Genomic DNA, 25,903 nt, shown 5'->3' with positions numbered 1-25,903 from the left:
AGGACAGATGAGTGAAGCTCCCCGAGGTCACGTCGCACTGCTCCCCCGGGGTCCGGTTTAAGGCCCTACGAGAGATCAGGCCCCCCTGTGAGGGATCCGCTTAAATGTAGAACGAGGGCAAGTGTTAAAACTCAAGTATTTGGACACAGAAACCCACGAACTTACCAGAGTGCCTCTTCATCAACTCTAATAAGTGCGTGCATTAATGTCACGCGGTGAAAGCGAATAAACTCAAGTCTGAGGCTCTGACATTAATTATTGTGTTTTTTAAACTTTATTAAATGTTTAAATCTGAAAACTGTAAAACATAGTATTCATACAAACACACCTGAGGACTGTTCAACCGGGCACCGGCATCTTCACACAATTTGAGAGAAAATCAAGTTTAAAATAGAATCTGGGGGCGCCTGGGTGGCGCAGTCGGTTAAGCGTCCGACTTCAGCCAGGTCACGATCTCGCGGTCCGTGAGTTCGAGCCCCGCGTCAGGCTCTGGGCTGATGGCTCGGAGCCTGGAGCCTGTTTCCGATTCTGTGTCTCCCTCTCTCTCTGCCCCTCCCCCGTTCATGCTCTGTCTCTCTCTGTCCCAAAAATAAATAAACGTTGAAAAAAAAAAAAAATTAAAAAAAAAAAATAGAATCTGGTCTTATAAGAAATAAAAGAAATGAAAAACAAAAATAAAAGCACCTTTTAAATCACAGATGCCCAGTAAATAATTGCATGTGTTTATAAAGCACACTTGGTTTTCTAAAAGGAAAATGTACATTTTTGCCCCCGGTGAACGTTTTATTGGCATTTAATAACAAATGGCTAATACACTTAGCACCAATTCTCACAGCTTATAAATATAACATCAAATGTTATACAAGGTAATAAATAACAAAACAATAAAAATGAACATGTTTCACTTGAAAGTTCTAATTTTTAAAATAAAGTTCAAAATGAGCAATCAGAAGTAACATATCTTCCCAAATTTAGTAGGATAATTGGCTCAGAAAGCAAGTTAACTAGAAACATTGCATAAGACAGAGAACTTCCCTGGAAGGAAACCCTGAAGAGTAAGGTCAGAGGTATCAGTAGTGATGGCAAATAATGTGAGTATTTTTAACAGAATAAAAACATCTCACTAAATATTGTTAATATTTACCTATGTGGAGGTACAAAGTGCTATTTTAAATTCAAAAAGAAAAGATGTACTTGTGCGTATACTTCATATATAGAATAAAATATAAATATGAAACAGTATCCTTATGAGGAATAAACACAGACTAAAATATACATCTTTTAAAAATCTGGACATAGACACCTTTATAGAGATATGTGAGCATTGAATGCCTGGTGCAATGTCCAAATTTATGCAAAATATGGAAGTTTTAAAATAACTATCTCTTGTATAAAATGACTACTCTATAATTTACCCAAAAACTGCTAAGAATATTTCAAGAAAGCTTATAAGGTTGCCTTTTTTTTAAAAAATAGGAATATAACATATGTAGAAATAATAATAGAAAGGAAAATAATTTATATGGCTTTCCCTTTTGGGAAGCTGACAGAATATGAACAGAACCTTGCAGTACAAACATAAAATATTATAGAAAGATGATATCTATATTTGCGTCTTTTACGTTTTCTTGTAAGGAAGGCTCATGGGTTTTATTACAGAATTTGCCAGTCCCTGATATTTTCTCTTTGGGATCCAGCTATTTTGGTTCTACAGAAAAAGATGAACAGAAATTAGAGGTGTTTCTGTTTCCTGCATGAAGTACATTTGTAAACTATATAATGAAATAATAAAAAGATGTAAAGAACCAACAACCAATTTGAATATGCCAATACTAACATGTTAAATGGCTTCTAAAATAGTAGACTAGACTGTAACGGAGCCCTGCAATTCTGGATATGACACGTTTGTAGACGAACCTTCTATATAACAACAACTTCTAAAGGGCAGGGAAATGGTTTTACCCCAAGATGGCACTGGTCTCCCTAAATGAAGGCCAAGCTAAGTGTACAGAAACATTTTTTCAATTGTCAATGTGTTTTTCTCCTCTAAGCCCATCAATGTAGTGACACAACTTCACGGCGGTCCCCAGCTTCAGCCCCATGTACTTCAGCATCATGTCACTCTTGAGGAGTAGCAGAGCCTTCCCATCAATGTCCTGAGACAGAAGGAAATGACAATAATTAGTCATCTGTTCATCTTTTAACGGAATGGCGATTTCTTTATATATAAGAACATGCAATACCAACTAGAGAGCAGCTCATTCCAGATGTGTATTCTCTATGCAAGTATGCATCGGCCTGATGAAAACTATTGCAAATATAATTTGTACAGTGAAGCATGTTTTGATCATTTGTAAATTTACTTAGAATTTTAAGAAAAAGAAAAGTTCACCTAATATCTTAAAAATGTCCTAAGCAGCAAACTGCCTAACTTTATTTTCTTTCTTTTTATTTACTTATTTGCTTAATTAATGAAAGTTTTGATAGAGACCACCTGAGTAGGGGAGGGGCAGAAAGAGAATGAGAGAGAGAATCCCAAGCAGGTTCCATGCTGTCAGCACCGCTGACACAGGGCTCGAACTCACGAAACCGTGATCTCACGAAACCAAGAGTCGGACACTTAAACAACTGAGCAACCCAGGTGCCCCGCAAACTACTACCTAACTTTAAATACTGTGTTGAATAAAATATTGCATATCTGTGACAAAGAGTAAAACACTATAAATGGTAGAAATGAATTTCAGATGGCCATTCACTTTCTTAGAACAGCCTGGAATATGTCAGCATCAATACAAACTGTAAATGTGCTATACAGTGTTTTGATGTTGAAAGCTAATCAGTTAGTTGTCTAAAGCTAATCAGATGCTAAAAACTAATGATTTCCTTGCCATACTGAACACATTACATCAAATATGTGGCCACTAATTTCACTCTTTAGGAAACACTATAAAAATACGACTTGATGGTGACAAGGCATCCTCCTCAAATTCTTTACTAGTTGACCAACTGATGCTGAAGAATATTATTTGGTTTTTACAAGTTCTGGTTTAAAAATAAAACTGTACTGTCTGGAAAGACCTGAAACCCCTAATAGACTGTCTTTGTCAGGCAGCTTCTGTACTTTTTCTACTAAGTACAACTAGAACTTCCAAAAATTTAGCCCGGGATGCGGCTTTGTAAATGGCATGAAAGTATCAGCATCCCAAATTGTCAATAAGCGTGTAAGGTTAACAGAATTGAGCCAAATGGAATCAGCTGCTGGATTCACTGGGCATCACAACAAGGAGGACAGCCTGTCACATTCTTCCTATTTAAATCCAGCCTTTACGGATCTAACTTTGGGAAAAGTCAACTTTCTCACACATGCAAAATCGGTTGGTAGAGTTCTCCCACCATCTGTCCTAATTGGTATCCAACAGAAAGGCCTGCACAGAGGTCATTCAAAAGAATTACGGCAGGGGCACCTGGCTGCCTCAGTCTGTAGAGCATGCGACCCTCGATCTTGGGGTCGTGAGTTCAAGCTCCATGTTGGGTTAGAGCTTACTTTAAAAAGCAAAGCAAAGCAAAGCATCATGACAGGAAAACCAGATCAAAATATACATTACATGTTGCCTGAAGAGGTCAGCGACAGGGGTGAGTGTCTGAGGGTCTGCTTGTTTCAGAAACAGGATCACTTCATCCACAGACCAGGTTGAAGGGTCCGCAGGGAAGTCTCTCAGGACACCTGGATTATTTCCAACAGGTGAACTTGTAGCTTCAGTGGGAGAGAAAAAGACAAATCAAACCTGACCTGGTCATTATCCTGAAAGAGATGTTAGGTCGGGAGAAATGGTCTTGCATCAAGCATGTTGAGGAATATAGGTTAAATCGTGCTACTCGTAATATGTGTCCTTTCACACTCACCAAAGTTGCCTGGGATGTAAAGGGATGAGGCAGTATGGCCGAGGCTCTCATTTTCCAGTGAACTTGGAAAAGCCATCATGTCAGGGTTCTCTGGTGAACCGGGATCAGCTTGTGTCAACGAGCCTTCAGGTATCGCCGTGGATGCTCGGGTAGGTAAGAAGAGACTGGTGGTGCTGTGGGCCTCTGAGGTATCATAGCAAGGTATGCAAGAGGAGCCCTCCTGTACTGGATCGGGTGTGAAATATGGCTGGTATGACTGTGCAGTGAAGATGGAGAGAAGCGATGGACTCTGGCTCATGCGCGATTCCCGCCGCTGGTAGAGTGACTCTGGATCCCGTTCTGGGGACTCTGGCTCTGCATGGTAAGATGTTTCTAGAGAGCTGCTCTGGAAATCATAGTTGGGCCTTTCTACTGGAATAGTTGGGCTATAGCTTTTAGGTTCAGATAAGGAAGAAGCAGTCTCCTTTTTCCTCATTTTCTGAAACCTGATCTTTCTGGAAAGCAGGTAATTGTAATTTTTGTATGCATATCCAAATGGCTTCTGAAATGACACAAACCCAGCATAAACCAACTGTCAGTGAGTAAAAGGGAAACAACGGAAGTAGTAAATATATAGTAAAACCTTGGTTTGCAAGCATAATTCGTTCTGGAAGCATGCTTGCAATCCAAAGCACTTGTTTAGCAAAGCGAATTTCAAGAACCATTGGCTCAGTTGTGACCGTGGGACATTCGGCATCACACACCACTCGTATTACAAGACATCGCTTGTTTATCAAGTTAAAATTTATCAGAAATGTTTGCTTGTCTTGCAGAACGCTCGCAGAACAAGTTACTCACAATCCAAGGTTTTACTGTATTTTTTATGTAACACAGCTTTATTATTACTAAAGATGAATGCTCCATGTTGATTATATGATTTTTGTTTCACAACTTTACATTTTAACTGAATTTTATACATTATACTTATAAACATATTCATTGTCACACACTTCCTCAAACCTAAACCTTAGCATTTTTCCAAAAGTTTTAGTCTCCCATCTGCTGCAACAGCAAATATCAATCAGCCTTGCTAATTGCTAATATCAATCTTTAGCCTTGCTAATATCAATCTAGCCTTGCTAGAAATCTCTCTGATTTCTAACTGACTGGCATCATTATAAACCAGAGGTCGATTACACTTGAGAAAATATTTTTATAACACTCACGCGATTTTGCCATATTGATCTCACACGTAAACGGTGGATTTTTGAAACTTTTCCATGAATGACATCAAATTTCTTATCCAGGTTTTGAATGGCATCATAGATGACCTATTATATATAATACAAGCTATTAATAGTTTCTATTTCAAAAGAAAAGTAACATAAAAGCACCAAGAAGCCAAATTTTGACTACTAGAAACAAGGAAAGCTCTGAAGCCATCAGAAAGATCGTTTCCCACTTGACACCCGGTTTTGGTGACACAGAGCCGAGCTGGCTGAGATAAGGGGTCCCAGCCTCCTACTCAACTACTCATGCCATACAGGCGTTTTCAGAAGCTTTACTACCCGCAAGTAAATGTACTACCATTCTTATAAGCCACCACATTTAGGACGGAGTCGGTTTACGTCAAGGAGAATGCTATTTTAGGAAAGAAAGTTTCAAATCCGCTAAAAGGCCAAAGAGCCTCTCTGCATAGAATGACGGTGCGAACTCCTAGGCAGTGAGCATTCCACTCCGGAAAGAACAGTGAGCCAGATATAACAGATGTGACTTCTGGCTTCAAAGTATTTTTAACTCAGGCCATCGACAGTTACCCTTACAAAACCTTTGAGTGCATGTCCCGTACAGGCCAACCAGGTTGGGGACTAATAAAACCTGAGAATTCTTCAAATACACAGAAACTTCATTCAGGGAAACAATACACTTCAACCGGAGGCTGGAACCATTTCCCTTCATTCCTCCATTCATTCAAATAAACAGTTCTTGGGGGCCTACGACCTGTCAGAACTGCTTTGCTAGGTGCCGGCAATATGGACAGAAAACACAACACAACACAACACAACAAGATCACCGGATCCTGCCCGAAGAAACTCCCATTGTAGCTGGAGAGGGATGATTTCAATCAAGTGACCGGCAGCCGCAGCAGTGGTTCTCCAAGTGCGGCCTCGGGCCAGTAGCATCCACATCGCCTACTGGCTTGTCGGAAAGGCACCGTCTCCCACCCCAGACGTACTGAGTGGGAAACCCTGAGGATGGGGGCGGCGATCTGTTGCCACAAGCCCTCCAGGTGGTTCTGCTGCGTGATCCAGCGAGACCCACCGGTCTGTAACGCTGAGGTAAATGGCGCAGGCGCTAGGGGGACATGCTTGGGTTCTGATGCTTATCAGCTGTGTGACCTTGGGCAAGTGGCTTAACTTCTCTGAGCTTCCGTTTCCTCACCTACAGAATCGAGATGAGCGCATCTCTCAGAGTTCCCCTGAGGACAAAGTGAGGCGCTGGAGTATGATGTTACTACGAACGTAACCACGATACCACCCGCCGACCGCTCCGCTAGCGCTCAATCACCCGCTGATATTCGTATTATTTATTATTACACTCGGACGGCTACGGCACAGGTAAGAACGGGAGGCTAAGCGCACACAAGAGCAAGCCCGAACCCAGGCCGGCAGTCGTGGCAGGCCTTCCAGAGAGGTCTACGCCGAGAATTCCAAGACCAGCCGGTGTTCGCTAGCTAAAGATGCATGGCAGGGCATAGAGGGCAGAAGGAACGGCAGATTCAAAACTACCCAAACAGAACACGGGAAGGCACACGTTAGACAGTGAGCGTAAACGACGTGCAAAGAGCAGCGTTTCGAGGGAAGGAGAGAGACAGGGGGACAGAAAGACGGATGGGGGGCCCAAAGAGGAGGTTTTGTTGAGCTGCGGGAGGACGTGCGCAGAGTGATGCAGAAGGGACAGGAGGTGGTGACCGACGAAGGGAGGGGTCCCGGCATAGGGCAAGAGGCCTGGGGGCAGAGCCCCGTGCAGGTGCGGCTGTTCGCCCTACAGGGGAGACGCCGCCCCGAGGACAGATGCCAGGCTACTCGGTGGGCCCTGGGGAGAGCAGTTGGGACCGGGAGGGATTTCTGCCTCACACCCTGCCTCGCCTCCGTGAAGGAAGAGGAAGAAGCGGGGGGCTGAGCTGTTGGGAGCTCGTGGGGACCGGCAGGGAGCTGGCCAGAGAGCTGCGGAAGGGCCAGGGCGCAGCGGGCGGGCGCCCCCTCCGCCTCCCGGGCTGCGGAGGGCTGGGGTCTTCCAGAAGGGGACGCCGGGCAAGGACGGAAAAGGAAAAGATGGCGGTGCTGCGGCAACCGGCCTGGGCTGGGCAGGGAAGGGGTCCAACAAAGGAGAGAGCGAGCCCGCTGGGAGCCGCGGGGACCGCCGAGGGCCCGCGTCAGGGCCGTAACTCGAGGCCCCGGGCATTTCTCCTCGTAGGCGCGCGCGCCCACGTCTTCCCAGTGGCTCAGGGAGAAGGCGCGGCAGAGGCGGGGGGGGGGGGGGGGGGGGGGGGGGGGGTAGGAGGGTGGGGACGGGGATGCTTCCGGAAGTGGGGGGACAGCCCTGCTCCTGCTCCGGGGCGGAGCCTCCCTCCTGCACCCCGCACCCCGCCCCCTGCACGTCCTCCCCCCCCCCCCCAGCCCTGCCGCGTCCCCTCCAGGCAGTCCCCCTGCAGGCAGTCAGCTTCTGCTCTCAGTGACAGTGATAAAGACTCACGTAATAAACTCTCTTCGGCACCCTACCTGGTTTTAATCCAAGACACTTGGTTTGTCAAGAACTACTTTTTAAAAAATAACCTTTCATTACCTCTAGAGGATGCAGCTCACAAAATCCTTGATTTACATACTTCTATCAATCTCTACCAACAGGCTCACTTTTACAACATCCCCTCGAAACTATGTAAGATACACTTTTTAAAAAACAATGGTGAGCTGACACTTTCTCAATTGAGATATGTCAACAATGCATTTAGGCACACACTAAATTTTATCCATAGCAGACAATTTCTTTTCAAGATTTTGTAGGGGAAATTAATTCAATATTGAGTAACATAACATCGATTTCTCCAGTTAAGGGCTTTAAAAGCAAGGCTATAAAATGTACATACTGGTATTTCAAAATTTTCACCTGGAGACGCTCTTCTAACTAGAAATTGTTAAAAATCATCATAATGGAGTGATAATCATAAATAATCTGATAAAGCAAAATTACAATTAATTGTATACTTTACATGAGATAAAGAGAATTTCAACTTAGTATTTCAGAAAAGTACATTTGAGAGACAGAAGTTTTGTACCTGACAATGAGTAAGGACGTCCTGAACTGTTTTTTGTTGCTCTTCGTTGTAGGATGTGTCAGATAGAACAGCTTCCTGCTAATATTTGAAAAGTTAAGTAGTTAATGCTTTACTTTTATAAGAGTCAAATTGAATACTAGGAGAAAAAAAAACCCACTTTACATTTATTTAAATTGTTTTTATTTTCACTAACTTTTCAAAAGGTTTCAGAAGCCTTAATCTAAAGCAGAGACAAAATAGAATAAAAACATTAATATGTGAGTGGAAATATAACTAAGTAAGACAGGAAGTAAGGAAAGAATTTATTATATCATAAGGACCTAGGTTTAGGGTTTTATACTGAAAATGAGTACAAACTGCCCTGAACGTCCTACCATAAGGAAAGGGAAGTTAAATGGTTAAGTCCTCACTAGCTAAGGAAGCAAATTCAGGAGAGACCAATATTTTTTGAGTGTGAGTTTAGAGGAACTCTACAGTATATGAAAAATTTAAACCTTTTCCTTTAAAATGGTCACGTGTTGGGGTGCCTGGGTGACTCAGTTAGTTAAGCGTCTGACTCTCCGTTTCAGCTCAGGTCATGATCTCAGGGTTTCCTGAGTTCAAGCCCCGCATCGGACTCTGTGCTAATAGTGCAAAGCCTGCTTGGGATTCTCTCTCTCTCTCTTTTGCTCTCTGCCCCTCCACTGCTCACACTGTCTCTGTCTCTCTCAAAATAAATAAATATACTTCAAAATAAATAAATAAATAAAATGGATGCATGTTAATATATTTGGCAAATGGCGATTAACATTACTTACATTATGGACATATGCAGTATGTGGTTCATATGCATAAAGAACAGTGTTATCATCATCATAAGCAGGTATTCGTGTTCTTTTCTAAGGAAGATTTATTAACAAATTAAGAGGAAAGGTGAAAGAACTGAAAGAAAAATCGAGGACTTCAATTTCACTTCTAAGAAGCTCCAAAAGCCTATTGGTGATATCCAAGGACCCTTGTCCATTGTAAATCCTAGGACTACATGAAAAGATGGACTTGCAAAACTGTTTTCTCATTACCGCAGCTACACTTAAGACGTCATTTTCCTTCCAGCTTAACCTCTTGTGTAACTCAAGGTAGAAAGACTAGTCTAGTAACCTGGCACCGGAACTGCTGTAAAAGCCAAGTATTTCTAACCAGGAACAAAGAACCAGGTTACATGACTTTTGATTTTTAAGCAATCTAACAGTGCCACTCTGTGGACAAAATAGGAAACACTTAAGCACCTATTTTTCTTGAGAAATTAATCTCTAATTACCTTAAAACATTTTTAGGGGGGGAATAGGACACGATATAAATAAGTGAATATACGATACATAACAATTACACTTCATTTAATAACTGTACTCTAAGAATGAATTAAACTATAAGAATAATGTTAAAATAAAGATATGTAGAAGCTATGTATGTCTCTGTTTCAAAAAACATAACCAAAATAATATGGAATGGGCTACAGAGGAGTTCTTATAAAAATATACCTTGTATGGTACCTTATGCTTTTCAAAGTGGTTTATTTCACATATTTATGCCAGAGAAACATTCTGGATAGGCAGTTAACTTTATCTACCATTATTATGAAAAAATATTGGGGCTGATAGAAGTTAAAAAAATTGCCCGTAGCACTAAGGTGGCATTAATACCCACATCATTATTTAAGTAAAGAAATGCTTTTTCTGGGAAACCAAATTACATATAGTTTAATAATTTATATTGTTACCGTCAGGAATCAAGAAACATAGCACAATGTGACACAATTATACAATAACACAACCATTTTGAAAGACTATGGGGCAGATTTTCATGAAGTTACATTAACCATATGAGCTAGCAATTCAACTCCTGAGTATTTACCCAAGAGAAATGCTAGGATCTGTTCACAAAAGCCTTGCACACGAATGTTTATAGCAGGTTTATATATCACTGTCAAAACTCATGAACTTGTGATTACTGCCATTTCACTGAATGAACTTCAATTCAATTTAGCGAAGAAATAGAGCAGAATGAAAAGAACAAAGACAGATCTTCAATTTGAAATACAAACCACATCCACTTCACTGGAGCCGCTCGACATCTTTTTTGTGCAATTGCAGCACTCCACTTCCTCTGCGTTGGGCCTAGTTATTTCTAAATTTGCTGGAGGGTTTATGTGTGAAACTGCCTGGTCACCTGAGTCTGGCAAACCACCTACTCCTGAAAAGCAACACATAACAAAGTTACTTCACAGACTTTTCACAAACTTAATACGGATCTGTTCTCCCGATGCCAACTCTACCTGAGAGTCCTGGCTGAATTTTAGAGAGTGACAAAACTCTTCCATGAGTGATCTCGAATAAACCTTTAAAATCGAAGGGCTCTATTGCCACACCGAGGAGTAAGAATCAAGATCAAACACAAATTCAAAACTGTGAAGCGAATGCTTCACAACTTAAAGCCTACAGAGTAAAAGCTAGAAACAAATGAATAAGAGAACATAATTCCCAGCTGCTTTTTAAAAGCACCTGGGTGGCTCAGTCGGTTAAGGTCATGATCTCGCGGTTTGTGGGTTCGAACCCCGCATCGTCGGGCCCTGTGCTGCCAGCTCAGAGCCTGGAGCCTGCTTCGGGATTCTGTGTCTCCCTCGCCCTCCCCCCTACCCTGCTTGCGCTCTGTCTCTCTCTCATAAGTAAATGTTAAAAAAATTTTTTAAATAAAGATAAATGACTTCCTGTTTGTTTGCCACCGCAGTTAGACTCTTAAAACCAGACAATTCCCTACCGGATTACTTACACTGTAGCTGAAACTTGGCTGTAGTTAGACATGGGAGCAACACGCATGGAGTCCATCATTGGACTCCAGACATTTCTATGTATGTGGCACATTTACACATCAACATCGATCTTGCACTGTTTGAACCTCTCATTCCTGTCATGACCTCTACCCACAACACCCTGCCGTTTCTCCACCAAGGGGAACCTATTCCTTCAAAGCTCCACTCAAGTTCCATCTCCACAAAGCAAAGGTGCTAAGTCATCCCATCTGGAAGTTAACACTGCCTTCCCCAAAGTACCAGAACACTCCCACTTTAATGGTTTTAAGGTAATTGTTACACAAAGGGAAACATCAAATAGCATTAAGACCTTAGGCTTGGGGCCTGAATACCTAGGTTTAGGTCCCAGTTCCTCCACTGACTAGCTGTGTAACTTCTCTGTGCTTCTCTGTAACATGAGGATAATAGTACAGACCTCATACAGATATGGAGATTAATTGAAACATGACAAGTGCTTAAAACCACAGCTGTCATGGCAAAGGCACCCACTGTTAGCTATTATTATTTCATTATTTGGGTATGCATAACATCCTCCCAACAGAACTATTAGTCATGGAGCACATGGGCAACAAATATTCGGGGTCCCAACATGTAATTTTCATTCACATTGCACCTGTACGCTGAAGATGTAGCAACAATTTCTTGTAGACAAATTTTAAATACCAGGACATAATACAAACAACTGGGCTTTTAAAAATAGGATCCAGGGGCGCCTGGGTGGCCAAGTGGGTTAAGCATCCAGCTCTTGATTTCGACTCCAGTCATAATCTCATGGTGTGGGATTGAGCCCCGTGTCTGACTCTGCACTGACAGCATGAAGCCTGTTTAGGATTCTCTCTCCCTCTCTCTCTGCCCCTCCCCCTGCACGCTGGCTGGCTTGCTCTCAAAATAAACAAACATTAAAAAAATACTTGAATCCAAATCCAAATTGCAAAATTTGCTATTTTGCTTCAAGCAGGTATTTAACCTCTCTGTGCCTCGATTTCTTAACTCCTAAAGCTGGAATAATATCTACTTTACAGAGCTGTGTAAGACCAAATGAAAGTTAGGCACCGGGCATCATGTCTGGTTCGCAGCAGGCACAGCATAAATTTTAGTTCCTTTTCACTTCTTCACATCACATAAAGTTTCTGCAACACTTTCTTAGAGTCCAACCTTGAAGCAGCTGCAAATTAATACAGTTCACTAAATTCAAAGTCCTGCAAAATGAGTTTACTTAAAATAAAGCTCACTTGTATTTTCTGATAGAAAACCTAAACTCTTAATAACATACGAACAAGAAGCCATCTGTTTTTTTATAATACGTTTTTTAGACATTAAAGACATTTCAAAGGCATTTTTCAAAAGCAATTTGAAGATTCTCCTTCAAGGTGGAGAGCATTCACTTGCCATCAATTTATCTAAAGTGTGAAGGGTGAAAACAGCATTTCACCCCAAAACCACTAGAAAAAAATGTGATACAGTTGGGGCGCCTGCATGGCACAGTCGGTTGAGCGTCCACCTTCAGCTCAGGTCATGATTTCACGGTTCGTGGGTCGGAGCCCCAGGTCAGGCTCTGTGCTGGCAGTTTGCTCAGAGCCTGCAGCCTGCTTCGGGTTCTGTGTCTCTTTCTCTCTCTGCTCCTCCCCCGCTGATGCTCTGTCTCACTCTGTCTCTCAAAAATAAATAAACGTAAAAAAAAAATTTTTTTTTAAAGCGACACAGCAAAACAAGTCAGATTTACATTAAAAAAAAAAAAAAAACAAAACTGTCAATACTGATCATTTTCTAAAACTCCTGTCCAGACTCTCAAAAGTAGCCCTTCTACTGTCATATCAAACTTTAGAGACCACAAAGTTGCCAGATGGAAGAGAATGCCAGATGGAAGGGAATACAAAACTGTATTCCATCGCGCACCACCGAATTGGGTCCATGCCCTGCTTTTTATAAAACGCCTTACAGGAAAGCCGCTTGTAAAATCACGATGTGTAAACATTAAACTAGTTTAAAAACCCTAGAGCAGTCTGGATTTGGTGAGAGCCAGGTAGAGAAGGGAAGGAATTGATCTCTTTTAAAAATTTTTTAATGTCTGTTTATTTTTGAGAGAGGGTGAGACACACATAGCATAATTGGGGGAAGGGCAGAGAGAAGGAGACACAGAATGTAAAGCAGATTCCAGGCTCTGAGCTGGCAGCACAGAGCCTGGCACTGGGCTCGAACTCATGAGCCCAGATCACAACCTGAGCTGAAATCCGATACTTAACCGACTGACTGAGCCACCCAGGCACCACAGAAGGAATAGATCTCTCATCAAATTATCAAACGGATCGTTCTCAACCTAACTCTTTATTTTCTTTTGCCTCCTTTATGTGTTTACATTAAGCCAGTAAGGCTGCACTGTCATTAATCAAACACGATTACCACCAAAGTCTCAAAATCAACATTTCTTTCTTTTTAATATTTATTTTTATTTTTGAGAGACAGAGTGTGAGCAGGGGAGGGACAGAGAGAGAGAGGGAGACACAGAACCTGAAGCAGGCTCCAGGCTCCAAGCTGTCAGCAAAGAGCCCAAGGTGGGGCTGGAACTCATGAACTGTGAGATCATGATCTGAGCCCAAGTTGGATGCTCAACCAACCTAGCCACTTAGGCGCCCTCAAAATCAGTGTTTCAATCTCAAAAAATGTTATAACAAGTCAAGCTAGTCCATTAATTCCTTCTTTATAATTTTTTTAAATATAATTTGTCAAGTTGGCTAACATACAGTGTATACAGTGTGCTCTTGGTTTTGGGGGTAGATTGCCGTGGTTCATCATCACTTACATACAACAGCCAGTGCTCACCCCAACAAGTGCCCTCCTCAATGCCCATCACCCATTTTCTCCTCTCCCCCGCCCTTCCCATCAACCCTGTTTGTTGTCTGTATTCCAGAGTCTCTTATGGTCTGCCTCCCTCTGTAACTAATTTTTTCCCCTTCCCCTCCCCCATGATCTTCTGTTAAGTTTCTCAAGTTCCACATATGAGTGAAAACATATGGTATCTTTCTCTGACTGACTTATTACACTTAGCATAATACCTTCCAGTTCCATCCACATTATTGCAAATGGCAAGATTTCATTCTGATTGCCAAGTAGTACTCCATTGTATATATAAACCACATCTTCTTTATCGATCCATCAATTGATGGACATTTAGGCTCTTTCCATAATTTGGCTATTGTTGAGAGTGCTGTTATAAACATTGGGGTACAAGTGCCCCTATGCATCAGCACTCCTGTATCCCTTGGGTAAATTCCTAGCAGTGCTATTGCTGGGTCATAGGGTAGATCTATTTTTAATTTTTTTTGAGGAACCTCCACACTGTTTTCCAGAGCGGCTGCACCAGTTTGCATTCCCACCAACAGTGCAAGAGGGTCCCTGTTTCTCCACCTCCTCGCCAGCATCTGTTGTCTCCTGAGTTGTTAATTTTAGCCATTCTGACAGGTGTGAGGTGGTATCTCAGTGTGGTTTTGATCAGTATTTCCCTGATGAATCAAGCTAATCCGTTAATTCTTTTTTTTTTTTTTTTTTAATGTTTGAGAGAGAGAGACAGGGGAGGGGCAGAGCGAGAGAGGGAGACACAGAATCCCAAGCAGGCTCCAGGCTCAGAGCTGTCAGCACAGAGCCTTAATCGGGGCTGGAACTCATGAACTGTGAGATCATGACTTGAGCCGAAGTCTGAGGCTTAACCGACTGACCCACCCAGGCGCCCTCAGTTTCAATCTCAAAAAAATGTTATAATGAATCGAACTAGTCCATTAATTATTTAGTTATTTTATTTAAAAACATTTTTTAATGACTGTTTTTGAGAGAGAGACAGAGTGTGAGCATGGGAGGGAGAGGGGTAAAGGAAGAGAGGAAGAGAGAGCGGGAGAGGGAGTGGGAGTGAGAGAGAGATACAAAATCCAAAGCAGGCTCCGGGTCCGAGCTGTCAGCACAGAGCCCAAGTCGGGGCTGCACCTCACAAACCGCGAGATCACGACCTGAGCGGCAGTCGGACGCTTAACCGACTGAGCTACCCAGGCGTCCCTAGTCCATCAGTTCTTTAAACTCAAAATTCTATATAATATCTGAGAGTCTTTTTATTTTTTGTTTATTTTTTTATTTTTTTTAATTAACGTTTATTTATTTTTGAGACAGAGAGAGACTGAGCATGAACGGGGGAGGGGCAGAGAGAGAGGGGGACACAGAATCGGAAGCAGGCTCTAGGCTCTGAGCCATCAGCCCAGAGCCCGACGCGGGGCTCGAACTCACGGACCGCGAGATCGTGACCTGAGCCGAAGTCGGACGCTTAACCGACTGAGCCACCCAGGCGCCCCAATGTCTGAGAGTCTTGATAGTTCCTTACCCCACCCGCCTCCGCTAAGGAACAGAAAGAACAAAAGAGGATCTACTCGTCCCCCAAAGTCAGCATAAAGTCCTAGAAAAACGGCCAAATCTCAAAAGCTCACAGGCGCTGGCTTCCCGGGACAGCCGGCGGAAAACACGCCGAAACACCCCTGTGCAGGGCTGCCGAAATTTGAGAGAAAAGTTAAGTCCTTTTTCTCCGCTTAGGGCCAATCCGGCCCCCGCCCCGCAGCTCCCCAGCCTTTAGCCCAAATGGCCTCTCAACGGCTTTTCGCCCACAACCTGAGGTAACAAAGTTCAAGGGGAGACTAAGTGCCGCTAGAAAGGCCTTTTCGGGCCTCAGGGCCAATTCGGTCCTGCCCGCCCCGTCCCCCCGCTCCGCCCCCCAACCCCCGCTCCGCCCCGAAGTTCCTCAGCGTTTAAGGCAAATTTCCTCTCCAGGGCTTCTCGAGCACACCCGAGGCAAAAAAGCTCAAGGGGAGACAAAGTGCCGCCAGACAGGCCTTTCCGGGCCTCAGGGCCAATTCGGTCCTGCCCGCTCCGCCCCCCGCTCCGCCCCGCAACCCCCGCTCCGCCCCGCAACCCCCGCTCCGCCCCGAAGTTCCTCAGCGTTTAAGGCAAATTTCCTCTCCAGGGCTTCTCGAGCACACCCGAGGCAAAAAAGCTCAAGGGGAGACAAAGTGCCGCCAGACAGGCCTTTCCGGGCCTCAGGGCCAATTCGGTCCTGCCCGCTCCGCCCCGCAACCCCCGCTCCGCCCCGAAGTTCCTCAGCGTTTAAGTCAAATTTCCTCTCCAGGGCTTCTCGAGCACACCCGAGGCAAAAAAGCTCAAGGGGAGACAAAGTGCCGCCAGACAGGCCTTTCCGGGCCTCAGGGCCAATTCGGTCCTGCCCGCTCCGCCCCCCGCTCCGCCCCGCAACCCCCGCTCCGCCCCGAAGTTCCTCAGCGTTTAAGGCAAATTTCCTCTCCAGGGCTTCTCGAGCACACCCGAGGCAAAAAAGCTCAAGGGGAGACAAAGTGCCGCCAGACAGGCCTTTCCGGGCCTCAGGGCCAATTCGGTCCTGCCCGCTCCGCCCCGCAACCCCCGCTCCGCCCCGAAGTTCCTCAGCGTTTAAGTCAAATTTCCTCTCCAGGGCTTCTCGAGCACACCCGAGGCAAAAAAGCTCAAGGGGAGACAAAGTGCCGCCAGACAGGCCTTTCCGGGCCTCAGGGCCAATTCGGTCCTGCCCGCTCCGCCCCGCAACCCCCGCTCCGCCCCGAAGTTCCTCAGCGTTTAAGTCAAATTTCCTCTCCAGGGCTTCTCGAGCACACCCGAGGCAAAAAAGCTCAAGGGGAGACAAAGTGCCGCCAGACAGGCCTTTCCGGGCCTCAGGGCCAATTCGGTCCTGCCCGCTCCGCCCCGCAACCCCCGCTCCGCCCCGAAGTTCCTCAGCGTTTAAGGCAAATTTCCTCTCCAGGGCTTCTCGAGCACACCCGAGGCAAAAAAGCTCAAGGGGAGACAAAGTGCCGCCAGACAGGCCTTTCCGGGCCTCAGGGCCAATTCGGTCCTGCCCGCTCCGCCCCCCGCTCCGCCCCGCAACCCCCGCTCCGCCCCGAAGTTCCTCAGCGTTTAAGGCAAATTTCCTCTCCAGGGCTTCTCGAGCACACCCGAGGTCAAAAAAGGGGAGACAAAGTGCCGCTAGACAGACCTTCTCCGGCATCAGGACCTGCCACACCGGACTCCGGAGGGCTCGCGACGCTAGCTGTGGTATCCAGCTTTCCGGGACGTCCACGGCCAAAACCGTTAAGACGCCTGGAAACCGACCAACGGTCCTTTCACCGGAAGTCGGGCCCGAACACGTGACGTGTCCAGCGCGAGCCCCCCGGAAGCTCCGGAAACACGCGCGCGCCAGGTGCACCCGGCACGCAGGTGCGCCCGGCACGCAGGTGCGCCCGGCACGCAGCTGCGCCCGGCACGCAGCTGCACCCGGCACGCAAGTCTCCACGCGTGCGGTGGTTAACCAATTCCTCGGGCACCTGCGCAATGGGTGGGGAACGGGACGTTGCTAGGGAGACAGCCGAGGGGAGGGGCTTTGGTTACCCTTGCGCTACCGGCAGTGCCCGCCTCCCAGCGCCTGTATCTGAGTGTTCGAATTCATTTGCCCGCTAAAGCTGCTGGGATTGCGACCCCGCCCTAAACCACAGGCGCGAGCCTCCAACGCTGAGAGGTGTTCTTGCGGCTGCGCAGGGGCGCCGGCGCGCCTGCGCGCTTTCTTCCAGCGCTGGAGAAGCTTCGTGGAGAGTGCTCGGCGGGGTGAAGCCGCTAGGCGCCTGGCCTCCCTACTGCCATTGGTTGGTTATTTGAAAATTTTGTTTTTTTAAATGTAATTCTGTCCCTCCTACCCCCGCCACAGACGTTGACTCTATCCTAGGTGTGCTAGTCATTGTTGAAATTCGAAGGTGGACAGGGGGCGGGGTCTTAGTTTTGGAGGTTTGGTACAAACAAGGGAAAAGTTATTTTAGAAAGTTGTTACCTCGTGGATAGGTGATACAGATCCTGGAGCCGGATTTACTGGGGTTGCATCCCAGCCCCAACACTTAGTTGCTTCAAGGCTTGGGGCGAGTTAAGTAATGGCCCTGTGCTTGCGCTTTCGCATCTGTAAAATGGGCACAGTGTGGGGAGTATATGAGTTTGAGTAAGCAAAGCACTTAGAACACTATCTGGCACATAAACTTGCTATGTAATAAAGGATACGTGACATTATTTAGTGGCATATTATATGTAGATTGAGGCTGCCCATCTTCAGAAGGAGGCACAGTCTGAGGCACCTGGGTGGCCCAGTTGGTTAAGGGTCTGACTCTTGATTTCTGCTCTCATAGCAGAAATAGTCTCATAGTTCCTTAGTTCGGGCTCTGTGCTGTTAGCACAGATTCTTTCCTTGCCCTTCCCCTCCCCTGCTCGCTCTCTTGCTCTCTCTCAAGATAAACCTTAAAAAAAAACAAAAACAAAAAGGCACAGTCTGAGTAACTTTCAGAAGCAAAGCAGGTGAGTATTTTAAAGTAAAGCCATAAATCTTTTCTTGGCTCACAGAGGAGCTACAAGTATAGTATATATTGGAATTGTATTCTTTCAAATACAAAACGAGATTAGAGGGATGTCTGGCTGGCTCAGCCAGTAGAGTGTGAGACTATTGATCTCGGGCTTGTGAGTTGGAGCCTAGCAGCCCCAAGTGTAGAGATTTAAAAAATCTAGGGGCACCTGGGTGGCTCAGTTTGTTAAGCATTGGACTCTTGATCTCAACTCAGGTCATGATCTCACCAACCGTGAGATCGAGCCCACTCATTGGGCTCTGTGCTGACCGCGTGGAGCCTGCTAGGGATTCTCTCTGCCCCTCCCCTGCTCGCTCACTCTCAAATAAACTTAAATAAAATTTAAAAATCTAAAAGACCAAAACATGGTTAGAGCCCATTATACAGTATTTATTATTATTATTATTACTATTTTGCTCCTACTTTTGCTATAGCAGTTCCCTTCCTTTATGTCCAGTTTGAATAAAACACTTGGAGTTTGTGAAACCCCAAGAATACAATTACATAATCCAAGGGAAACCGGGTGTTTAATTGCAGTCACGTTTATTTGCAGTTTCTATACACACTTTCTAGGTAATCAAACTTTTCTGGTACATTTTTTTGAGAGGGGTTCACAATGAAACTGTCACCATTTTTACTAAAAATAAATACAAGACTTAAAGTGTTGCACAGCTCTAAAATATACAAAGGCTTGAATTGAATGTAAACGTTGAAAACATCTTACAAAAGAAACCATTTCTGCAACAATTTAAAAAGTTCATATTTACAAATATTACAAAAATACAAAATGGATGCAAGTCCATAAACCATTGTCTTTTTGGCCAGCATGAACTGGTTCTAGTACCAAAATAGTTACACTGTAACCTTCTTTATAGTTTTAAATCTTTGTCGTCATCTAGTTCTCTAAGTCGGCCGTCACTGCAGCAAATCGACTCACTCACTGACCTTTGGCAAGAGCAAACCGTGTGTTTTGTTTGCAACAACTAGTCCATGTCCTCTACTTAGCCAAAAAAAAAAAAAAAAGGAAAAAAATTTCCCCCACACAACATAGACATGTTGCATAAACATAAAAGAACAAAAAATTAGCATCAGTGCAAACAACAGAAGAAAAGTTTGGATTGATGTTTTTCACGATACCTAATGTGTGTACCCTGCTTCAAAACGGCAGTGATGTTGAAGACAGCCCTCTAATTCTTGGTTTTATATGCTATGTAATAAAGCCATGTAGAATATTCCAGATTACTAAGGAATTTCTTACTGTTTTTTTTTAAACTCAGTTTGTTGCTCAATACTCTTTCCACAGTGAATTTAAAATCCATCATTATTTGGGTTTTTTTTTAATCTATGAAATATAAAATAGAGAAACTCTGCTATAGATTTTTAGAGTAAACAAAATAAGTAAAACTATATTATAAGGGTTAGTTCTGTGATCATTACATATAGAAGGAATCTTATTGCCTCACAATTCAAGTCAGTATGTATTTTAAAAAATATATGGTACCATTACTTAAATTGATGTCAATAATAAAAAGGTGACATTTATTAAAGCCAATTCATGTGTTTCCTATCCAAGATTTAGAATCACTTTTAAAGCCCACATACCTTTCTTTACGCTTAAAAAACCCCTGACTACACAAAAGCCATACTGCAAACGAACTGCTTTTATGAAAATTACAAAAGATCACCTACTGTGACTGGAAATGACGGTTTCTTATCGCATTTGTCTAAAAACATTATTTTTTAAAATTTTGCCAAGTGTACTTTTCAAAGCATGAGAAAAAGTTATTCATGTTCCCATGTGGTGTCAAACCATGCTGGTTTTCTTGATTAACGGGTTCCAATGACAAGTGATGGTCCACTTTTTCAAACCCCCAAACATTTTTCTTTTAGTAAAAAGTATAACACTTTGTAAATGTTCAAATGTACCCTTTACCAGGTAGCTTATCTATCCCAGCACAAACACCCACACCCACACACACATACGTTCTCCCTCCTCTACCCCGCCACCCCCCAGCACCCATTTTACACACAAGGATGACAAGAAATTAAGAAATATTATTTGATAGTGAAAACAAATAGTAGAAGAAGCCAGACATTTTTTTCTTTACAAACAAACAAAAAGCCAACAGCAATCAGATTCTCTAATTTTCAATCTGTAACATCTTAGAAAGTGTTTCTATCGAAAGACAGCATCTTCTTAGACCAGGCTTTGTCCTTCATATTGTATGAATTAAACCAAAGCCACAAACCCCCTGTCACACATCCTACTTTCCCAAATACCACTTGCATAAACTTAAAGCCAGCTGCTTATCAATTTCTTCATAACTCTGGTCTGTTCTATCATTCTAATTACATTCTATTCATTTATAGGCCATATCCCTTCTTAGTTCTCTCTACATTCTACCTTGTCCCAATCAAAACATATTCTAAGTACATAGTTGCTTATATTTCTGACAAAGCATTTCAAACATTAGTATCATTTCATGTTAAAATCAGAGGTGTAAGAACCATTTGCAGATTTCAACTTGTAACTACTTTTTTTTCAGCTTTAAGACAAGAAAATTCAAGTAATTTCAAGTAATTCAGCTTGTTTCCCTGCCTTCATTTTATCAGAGCACTCGCCCTGACATTTCCTTTCCCACCCACCACCCCTCCCCTTTCGCCATCAAGCAGATACAGTAAAATCAGACAAAAACTCATTTGTATGTAGTGTTGTGAACCAGAGCTGTTCCCCATTCCCAGTTTAACAGCGAATATAAATAATGCATATACACATACCTATTTCCCAACTATATTGTTCACAGTGTCATTTCTGTTACTTTTTAGGTAGCGTGAATCTCATCAGCACAGAGAGAAAGCTTCACTTGAAAACTCATTGCAGGTACTTACTGATAAGTCAATAGCTCTGTGGCATGCTTATGTTTTATTTTTGTTAGTTAAAGAACCTGGAGCTAATTGCTACACTGTTTAAGGAGTTTATAGTCATTAGATTATGACTGTTTATGCCCCCAGTAGCCTAATATAAAACATAACCTAAAATTAAGTATTGTTTTCCCTATTCATTCTCTTGAAAGCAATCCATTGAAAAACTAAAAGTCTAAAAGACACTGTCAGATGCTGTTCTTCGGGGCTTTGTGTTGAGAATGATTCTTCTCATTGATTAAAAAAAAAAATCAAAAGCATGCTTTCCATTCTGTCCAAATTACCACATGGTAAATCATAGCCATGTGTTACTATTTGCTTGTTTGGTGCTGCAATTTGTCACAAAAATGGTTAGGTCTGAATTCATTAATTTAAATTAATCACGTTTCAGTATATGACCTCAAGATTTCCTTTATTTCGCCAGTTTAAAATTCGTAACTGAGGTTTATCACTCAGAAAATCATATTGGTGGACATTTAAATATGGTATTTGATATGAAAATGGTATTCACAGAATACAATTATTACAGTTTATTTCTTGTGTTTTTTAAACAGTTGGTGTGTAGTAGATAATTGGCCACATGTCCACTCGTCATTGATAAATCTATTTACACATTTTTATCAAAAATATGGTATTTACATGTGTGTAGTTCTTTCTTCTAAATTTTGCTGTAGTTCATTTTAATGTAAAAAAATACCAAACCTCCAGAGTAATTTCATCTTCTTAAGAATTATGACAGTGAGGGCTTTGTTTTTTGAATAGGCAGCTCTGGGAAAACTTTTTCTAGGTTTCATGAAAAGCAGACATCTTCAAATTCTGTATTATAAAAGGAATGAGATTGGGTAAATCAAACTATACTAAAGAAAAATATGAAAGACGGTGCAGCTACTTAAAAACATGGAAAATAATCAAGAAAGACCAAACCAGCTTCCATTTCCCCAGCGAATGTTCAGGAATTCGTTGGGAAGCAGCAATGGTGCCCGATGGTGCCCCGTGGTGTGCCGACATCCATCCCCCCTCCCGCCCCCCAGTCCTCCGCACCGGTCCTGCGTCCTCTTAGGACCAAGGGCTCTGGCCTCTGCCAGCCAGCCTGGCCCGGGCCACCTAGGTGGAGCTCTGGGAGGACCGGTCGTCGTGGGGACTCCCGTCAGAATTTTCTGTCTCCCCCTCGGAGATGGCCTGCATGGGCGCGTTGTAGAGCCTGCAGCGGACGCTGTAGCGGCTGCTGCTGGCCGCGGGGGGCGCTCGGGAGCGCCCGACCCTTGCGGATGCTGAGGTGGCAAAGTTCTTGGAGGAGAAGCCTTCTGCGTTCACTCTTGGGGAGCATGGAGACAGCGGGGACAACACCTCGGCTCCAGGGGCCCCCTGATGGGCCTCATGGGCGCTCTGCAGGGACTCCGCCGGGAGCTCCCCCGGGGGTTTGGGCAGGATGGGGCTCTTCAGGATCTCAGTAGCAGACATGCGGTAACTGGAATCCGAGCGGCTTCCTTTCTTGAGCAGCAGCAGCTTAAACTCTTCGTTCGATGTGTTGGACTTTTTGGCGTTTCGGTAGATGAGGCCGGGAGACCTCTGGCTGTTTGGCGTGGTCACGCTGCTGTTGGGCGAAGTGACAGAACCGGCTCCGGCGCTGCCGCTGCCAAGAGCAGCTCTCGACTTGCTTCGAGCAGACATATCCCCAGAATCTTTTCTTCCAAGGACTTTCCTCTTGGACCTTTCGAGAAAAGGGAAAATCTCAGTCCGTGTGGCTTTGTACGAAACTAAAATCATTAAGGCATATTCGTGCCCCTCCTTGAAGAGCGCCTCGGTGCACCCAAGCTGACCGGGTAGCAAGCGTTAGGGGAGTGGACATGAGGACGGAGATGTGGTCCTTGCCCCGATAGCACTCACAGCCTGAGGGAGACTTTCCGATAGCCAGTGGACGTGAACTGGTTCTAGAAATGACCATTTCACATAATGACTACTGTGGAGACTAGGGGATGTAGAGGAGGACCTATTGGGATGTTTTGCACGAGTGTGAGAAAATACTGCTGCCTGACTTCCGGTTAGAGGGTAGGCAGTGAAGGACTCTGGCTTTCTCTTGTTAAATCTGTCTCTTCACCACAGATAAAATGATCAGAGGTCTGGGGTTGGTTTCCAGGGAAATACCAGGAGAGCAAAGCGGGTGGAGGTGTGGATGGGACAGGATTAGCTAGAGGTTGATGGTTGGTAGGCTTGGGTGATGGGTGTGAGTGGGGTGGAGGAGATGAATCACACCATTCTGTCTCCTTTTTACATTTTCTGTACAAAGAAATTTCTTACGTGACTTTTAAAATAAATCAATCCGGTTTGGGCTGTAAATACAATTTTCCATAGCTGCTTGGTAACATCAGCACTGTATAAGTCAGTAAGCCAGCTTTCTGTGCACAGCTGAAAACCTAGACCACCTCTGGAGCTCTACAAACTCTCACAAAAACGAGGTTATTCCTCTCACTGTGCTGTACATAAATAATTAAACCCTACACAAATGCAAATCTTAAGATTACCAAGCTCAGAAAGTCTACCAAACCTAGGCATCCATCATCATATTATTTCTCTTGATAATAGTGTAAATTTAGCGAATCTTCAGCACGATTCAGTTCACTGATAAATAGTGGCAACATGCTCTTTCGCCAGCCTAAAAATCCATAGGATAGAGAAAATGTCAACTTTACAGTTGGAGACCAGCTTCATTTTGGTTCGCCCAAATCTTCCTGGTTGTTATGTTGCACATGCCAGTGTCCAGCACTGCCAACAGGGGAGGGGTTTCAAACTAACACTTGTTTGTAGCATCTACCGTATTCTAGACGCTAAAATGTTAGCGTCAAAACTGAACATGCGAGCTATAGGTATCTCCACCAACAGTAAGGAATAGGTAGAGAGGTTTTAACTGACAAGACTGGTCAGGAAGTAGCGGCGCTTAGACTCCATTCCAGATGCTTTTGACTCCACTACTTACATTCTGTCCACTATTCCAGATACTAACATTTGGTCCTGTGGGGTAAGAACTCGGCTCTGTAACTTATATGGCATTTTATTAACTGGTCCTAAGATAAAGTGGGGAAGGGAAATATAATTGGAGCTTAGTCTACACATGGAGCAAAGAAAACATAAACTGATGATTCTTCACTCTCTGAGTGGAAAGGTGTGCCTGCTAAAGGAATAGCCACACAGAAGGCATTTCTGACTGACTCCTTTAAAAAAAGTTGAAGAGTAATGCTCCTTCTTTATGAGAAAACCACATCAACGGAAAACTCAAGTTCCCTTAAAAACTAGAATTCCAGGGGAAATGATGGTAAGCTGCTTGCAAAAAAACTTGCTTCAAAAAATACAATTTCATAAGGTACAAGAGACAGTCCCCAAGTTTTGTCCTTTAGGAGTCCCATCTAGGTCATGGAGGCCTAGTGGAAGACAGCGGTCGTGGTTGTGAAAGGAGTAGGCACATCAGGATTGGATAGCTCAGTCTGATGTGGGATCGCTTTCCAAGCACTAGTTCCTGCTCTGTTCATCGGCCACAAGTTGTAAGGAGTATATATTCTTGCACACATGGCTCTTGATCGCAGGTGGCAGGTGAGAGAATGTGAATGGGCAACATGGACACAACAGTGTCTTAGAAAAACAGCCCAGAGGACATTCTCTGTTCGTGGGATTTGGAGCACTAATTTTAGAGAAGGCCAGTGTTATTAAAGACATTTAAGTTTTAGGAAGATAGGGAAAAAAGGGAGCAGTGATTAGTTCTGAGCTATGAAATGGGCAAGTTTATACACTCTCTTGTCTCCAACTTGGGTTCTGCCTAGTGAATCAACTTGCATTGATCTCTGCTAGTATAGGATTACAGCTGTGAGCATATTTTTTTTTTTTGGCTCAAGAAATTATTTTCAGTCCAAGATGACAGTAGCGTTTGAGCTTTCACTCTGAGTTACTTAACCATAAACTGTTTTCAAATGAGAACTTGTTCTAGAATGTCTTTCCTATGGAAAAAACATCTCCCTTCAGCAGTTCTTATGAAAGTCTCTCAGTTGAGGTCAAGCTATATATAAAGGCTTGCATTGTCCCGCACAAATGTCAATCTGTCACTTTGACTTGGAAAAACAATTTTTCTTTGCTTTTTTGCTGAATGTATCACAAGTACACAAGGCTTTCCCATATTTGCATTTCATGAGATGCACTATAAAAAGGAAAACTTTCGGTATTGTTGCCTCACCTGTGAAAAAAGGAAAACTTTTGGTATTGTTGCCTCACCTGTGAATGACTGCAAATAAATCCTCAGTTGTACGAGGTTTGTTTGGAGACACGAACACACCCTCTGCTTCAGCCTGAGAGTCTTCACTGAGTGGCGAAATCATAGAGTCATCACTCGGTGACGATTCTTAAATTAAGAAAAAAAACCGCATCTTTAGGAGGAATGTACCAGGCATGCTGCTGTGTTTCAGTGACTTGTGGAATAAATGAACAACAGTTACCCTACTGCTG

General features: G+C 43.7%; 2 protein-coding genes across 7 annotated transcripts in view; both read right to left on the bottom strand.

Annotated features, from left to right (window-relative positions):
* Positions 1–718: 718 nt before the first annotated feature.
* On the bottom strand, positions 719–17,319 carry SCML1 (Scm polycomb group protein like 1). Of its 5 annotated transcripts, none has more exons than XM_030304644.1 (8): positions 17,113–17,319; positions 10,299–10,447; positions 9,016–9,096; positions 8,219–8,296; positions 5,109–5,213; positions 3,904–4,444; positions 3,606–3,754; positions 719–2,156 (listed from the first exon to the last, which is right to left on the bottom strand). In XM_030304644.1, exons 2-8 carry the CDS (start codon positions 10,326–10,328, stop codon positions 2,022–2,024), a joined length of 1,119 nt encoding a protein of 372 aa, XP_030160504.1. In that variant the 5' UTR covers positions 10,329–10,447; positions 17,113–17,319; the 3' UTR covers positions 719–2,021. The 5 variants fall into 5 exon arrangements, with proteins under 5 accessions (XP_030160504.1, XP_030160505.1, XP_030160501.1 ...); XM_030304645.1 differs by lacking the exon at positions 17,113–17,319 and adding an exon at positions 10,530–10,751; XM_030304641.1 differs by lacking the exon at positions 17,113–17,319 and having other exon boundaries at positions 8,219–8,293; positions 10,299–10,752.
* Positions 17,320–19,019: 1,700 nt separating this feature from the next.
* Positions 19,020–25,903, bottom strand: part of NHS (NHS actin remodeling regulator) — a 345,377-nt gene continuing 338,493 nt past the window's right edge. For both annotated transcript variants that reach the window (XM_030304637.1, XM_030304639.1), the window contains exons 8-9: positions 25,673–25,799; positions 19,020–23,126 (exon numbers count right to left, since the gene is read on the bottom strand). In XM_030304637.1, coding sequence (XP_030160497.1) covers positions 22,520–23,126; positions 25,673–25,799 — 734 coding nt within the window. In that variant the 3' untranslated portion in view covers positions 19,020–22,519. The remainder of the gene's footprint in view (positions 23,127–25,672; positions 25,800–25,903) is intronic.

This window comes from Lynx canadensis, chromosome X (genome assembly GCF_007474595.2).
Source record: "Lynx canadensis isolate LIC74 chromosome X, mLynCan4.pri.v2, whole genome shotgun sequence".
Taxonomy (NCBI): domain Eukaryota; kingdom Metazoa; phylum Chordata; class Mammalia; order Carnivora; family Felidae; genus Lynx; species Lynx canadensis.
Note: the sequence above shows the minus strand (reverse complement) of the source record. Positions and strands in the feature narration are given on the sequence as shown.

What these genes read in the sequence shown, in the direction of transcription:
- SCML1 (XM_030304640.1), bottom strand. Translation starts at nt 10,463, where the DNA reads ATGTGTTGCTTTTCAGGAGTAGGTGGTTTGCCAGACTCAGGTGACCAG. An exon ending in GATCAATATGGCAAAATCGC is followed by an intron (nt 4,445 to 5,108) that starts GTGAGTGTTATA and finishes GTGTCATTTCAG; the next exon opens with AAGCCATTTGGATATGCATA. An exon ending in TTACATCCCAGGCAACTTTG is followed by an intron (nt 3,755 to 3,903) that starts GTGAGTGTGAAA and finishes CTCCCACTGAAG; the next exon opens with CTACAAGTTCACCTGTTGGA.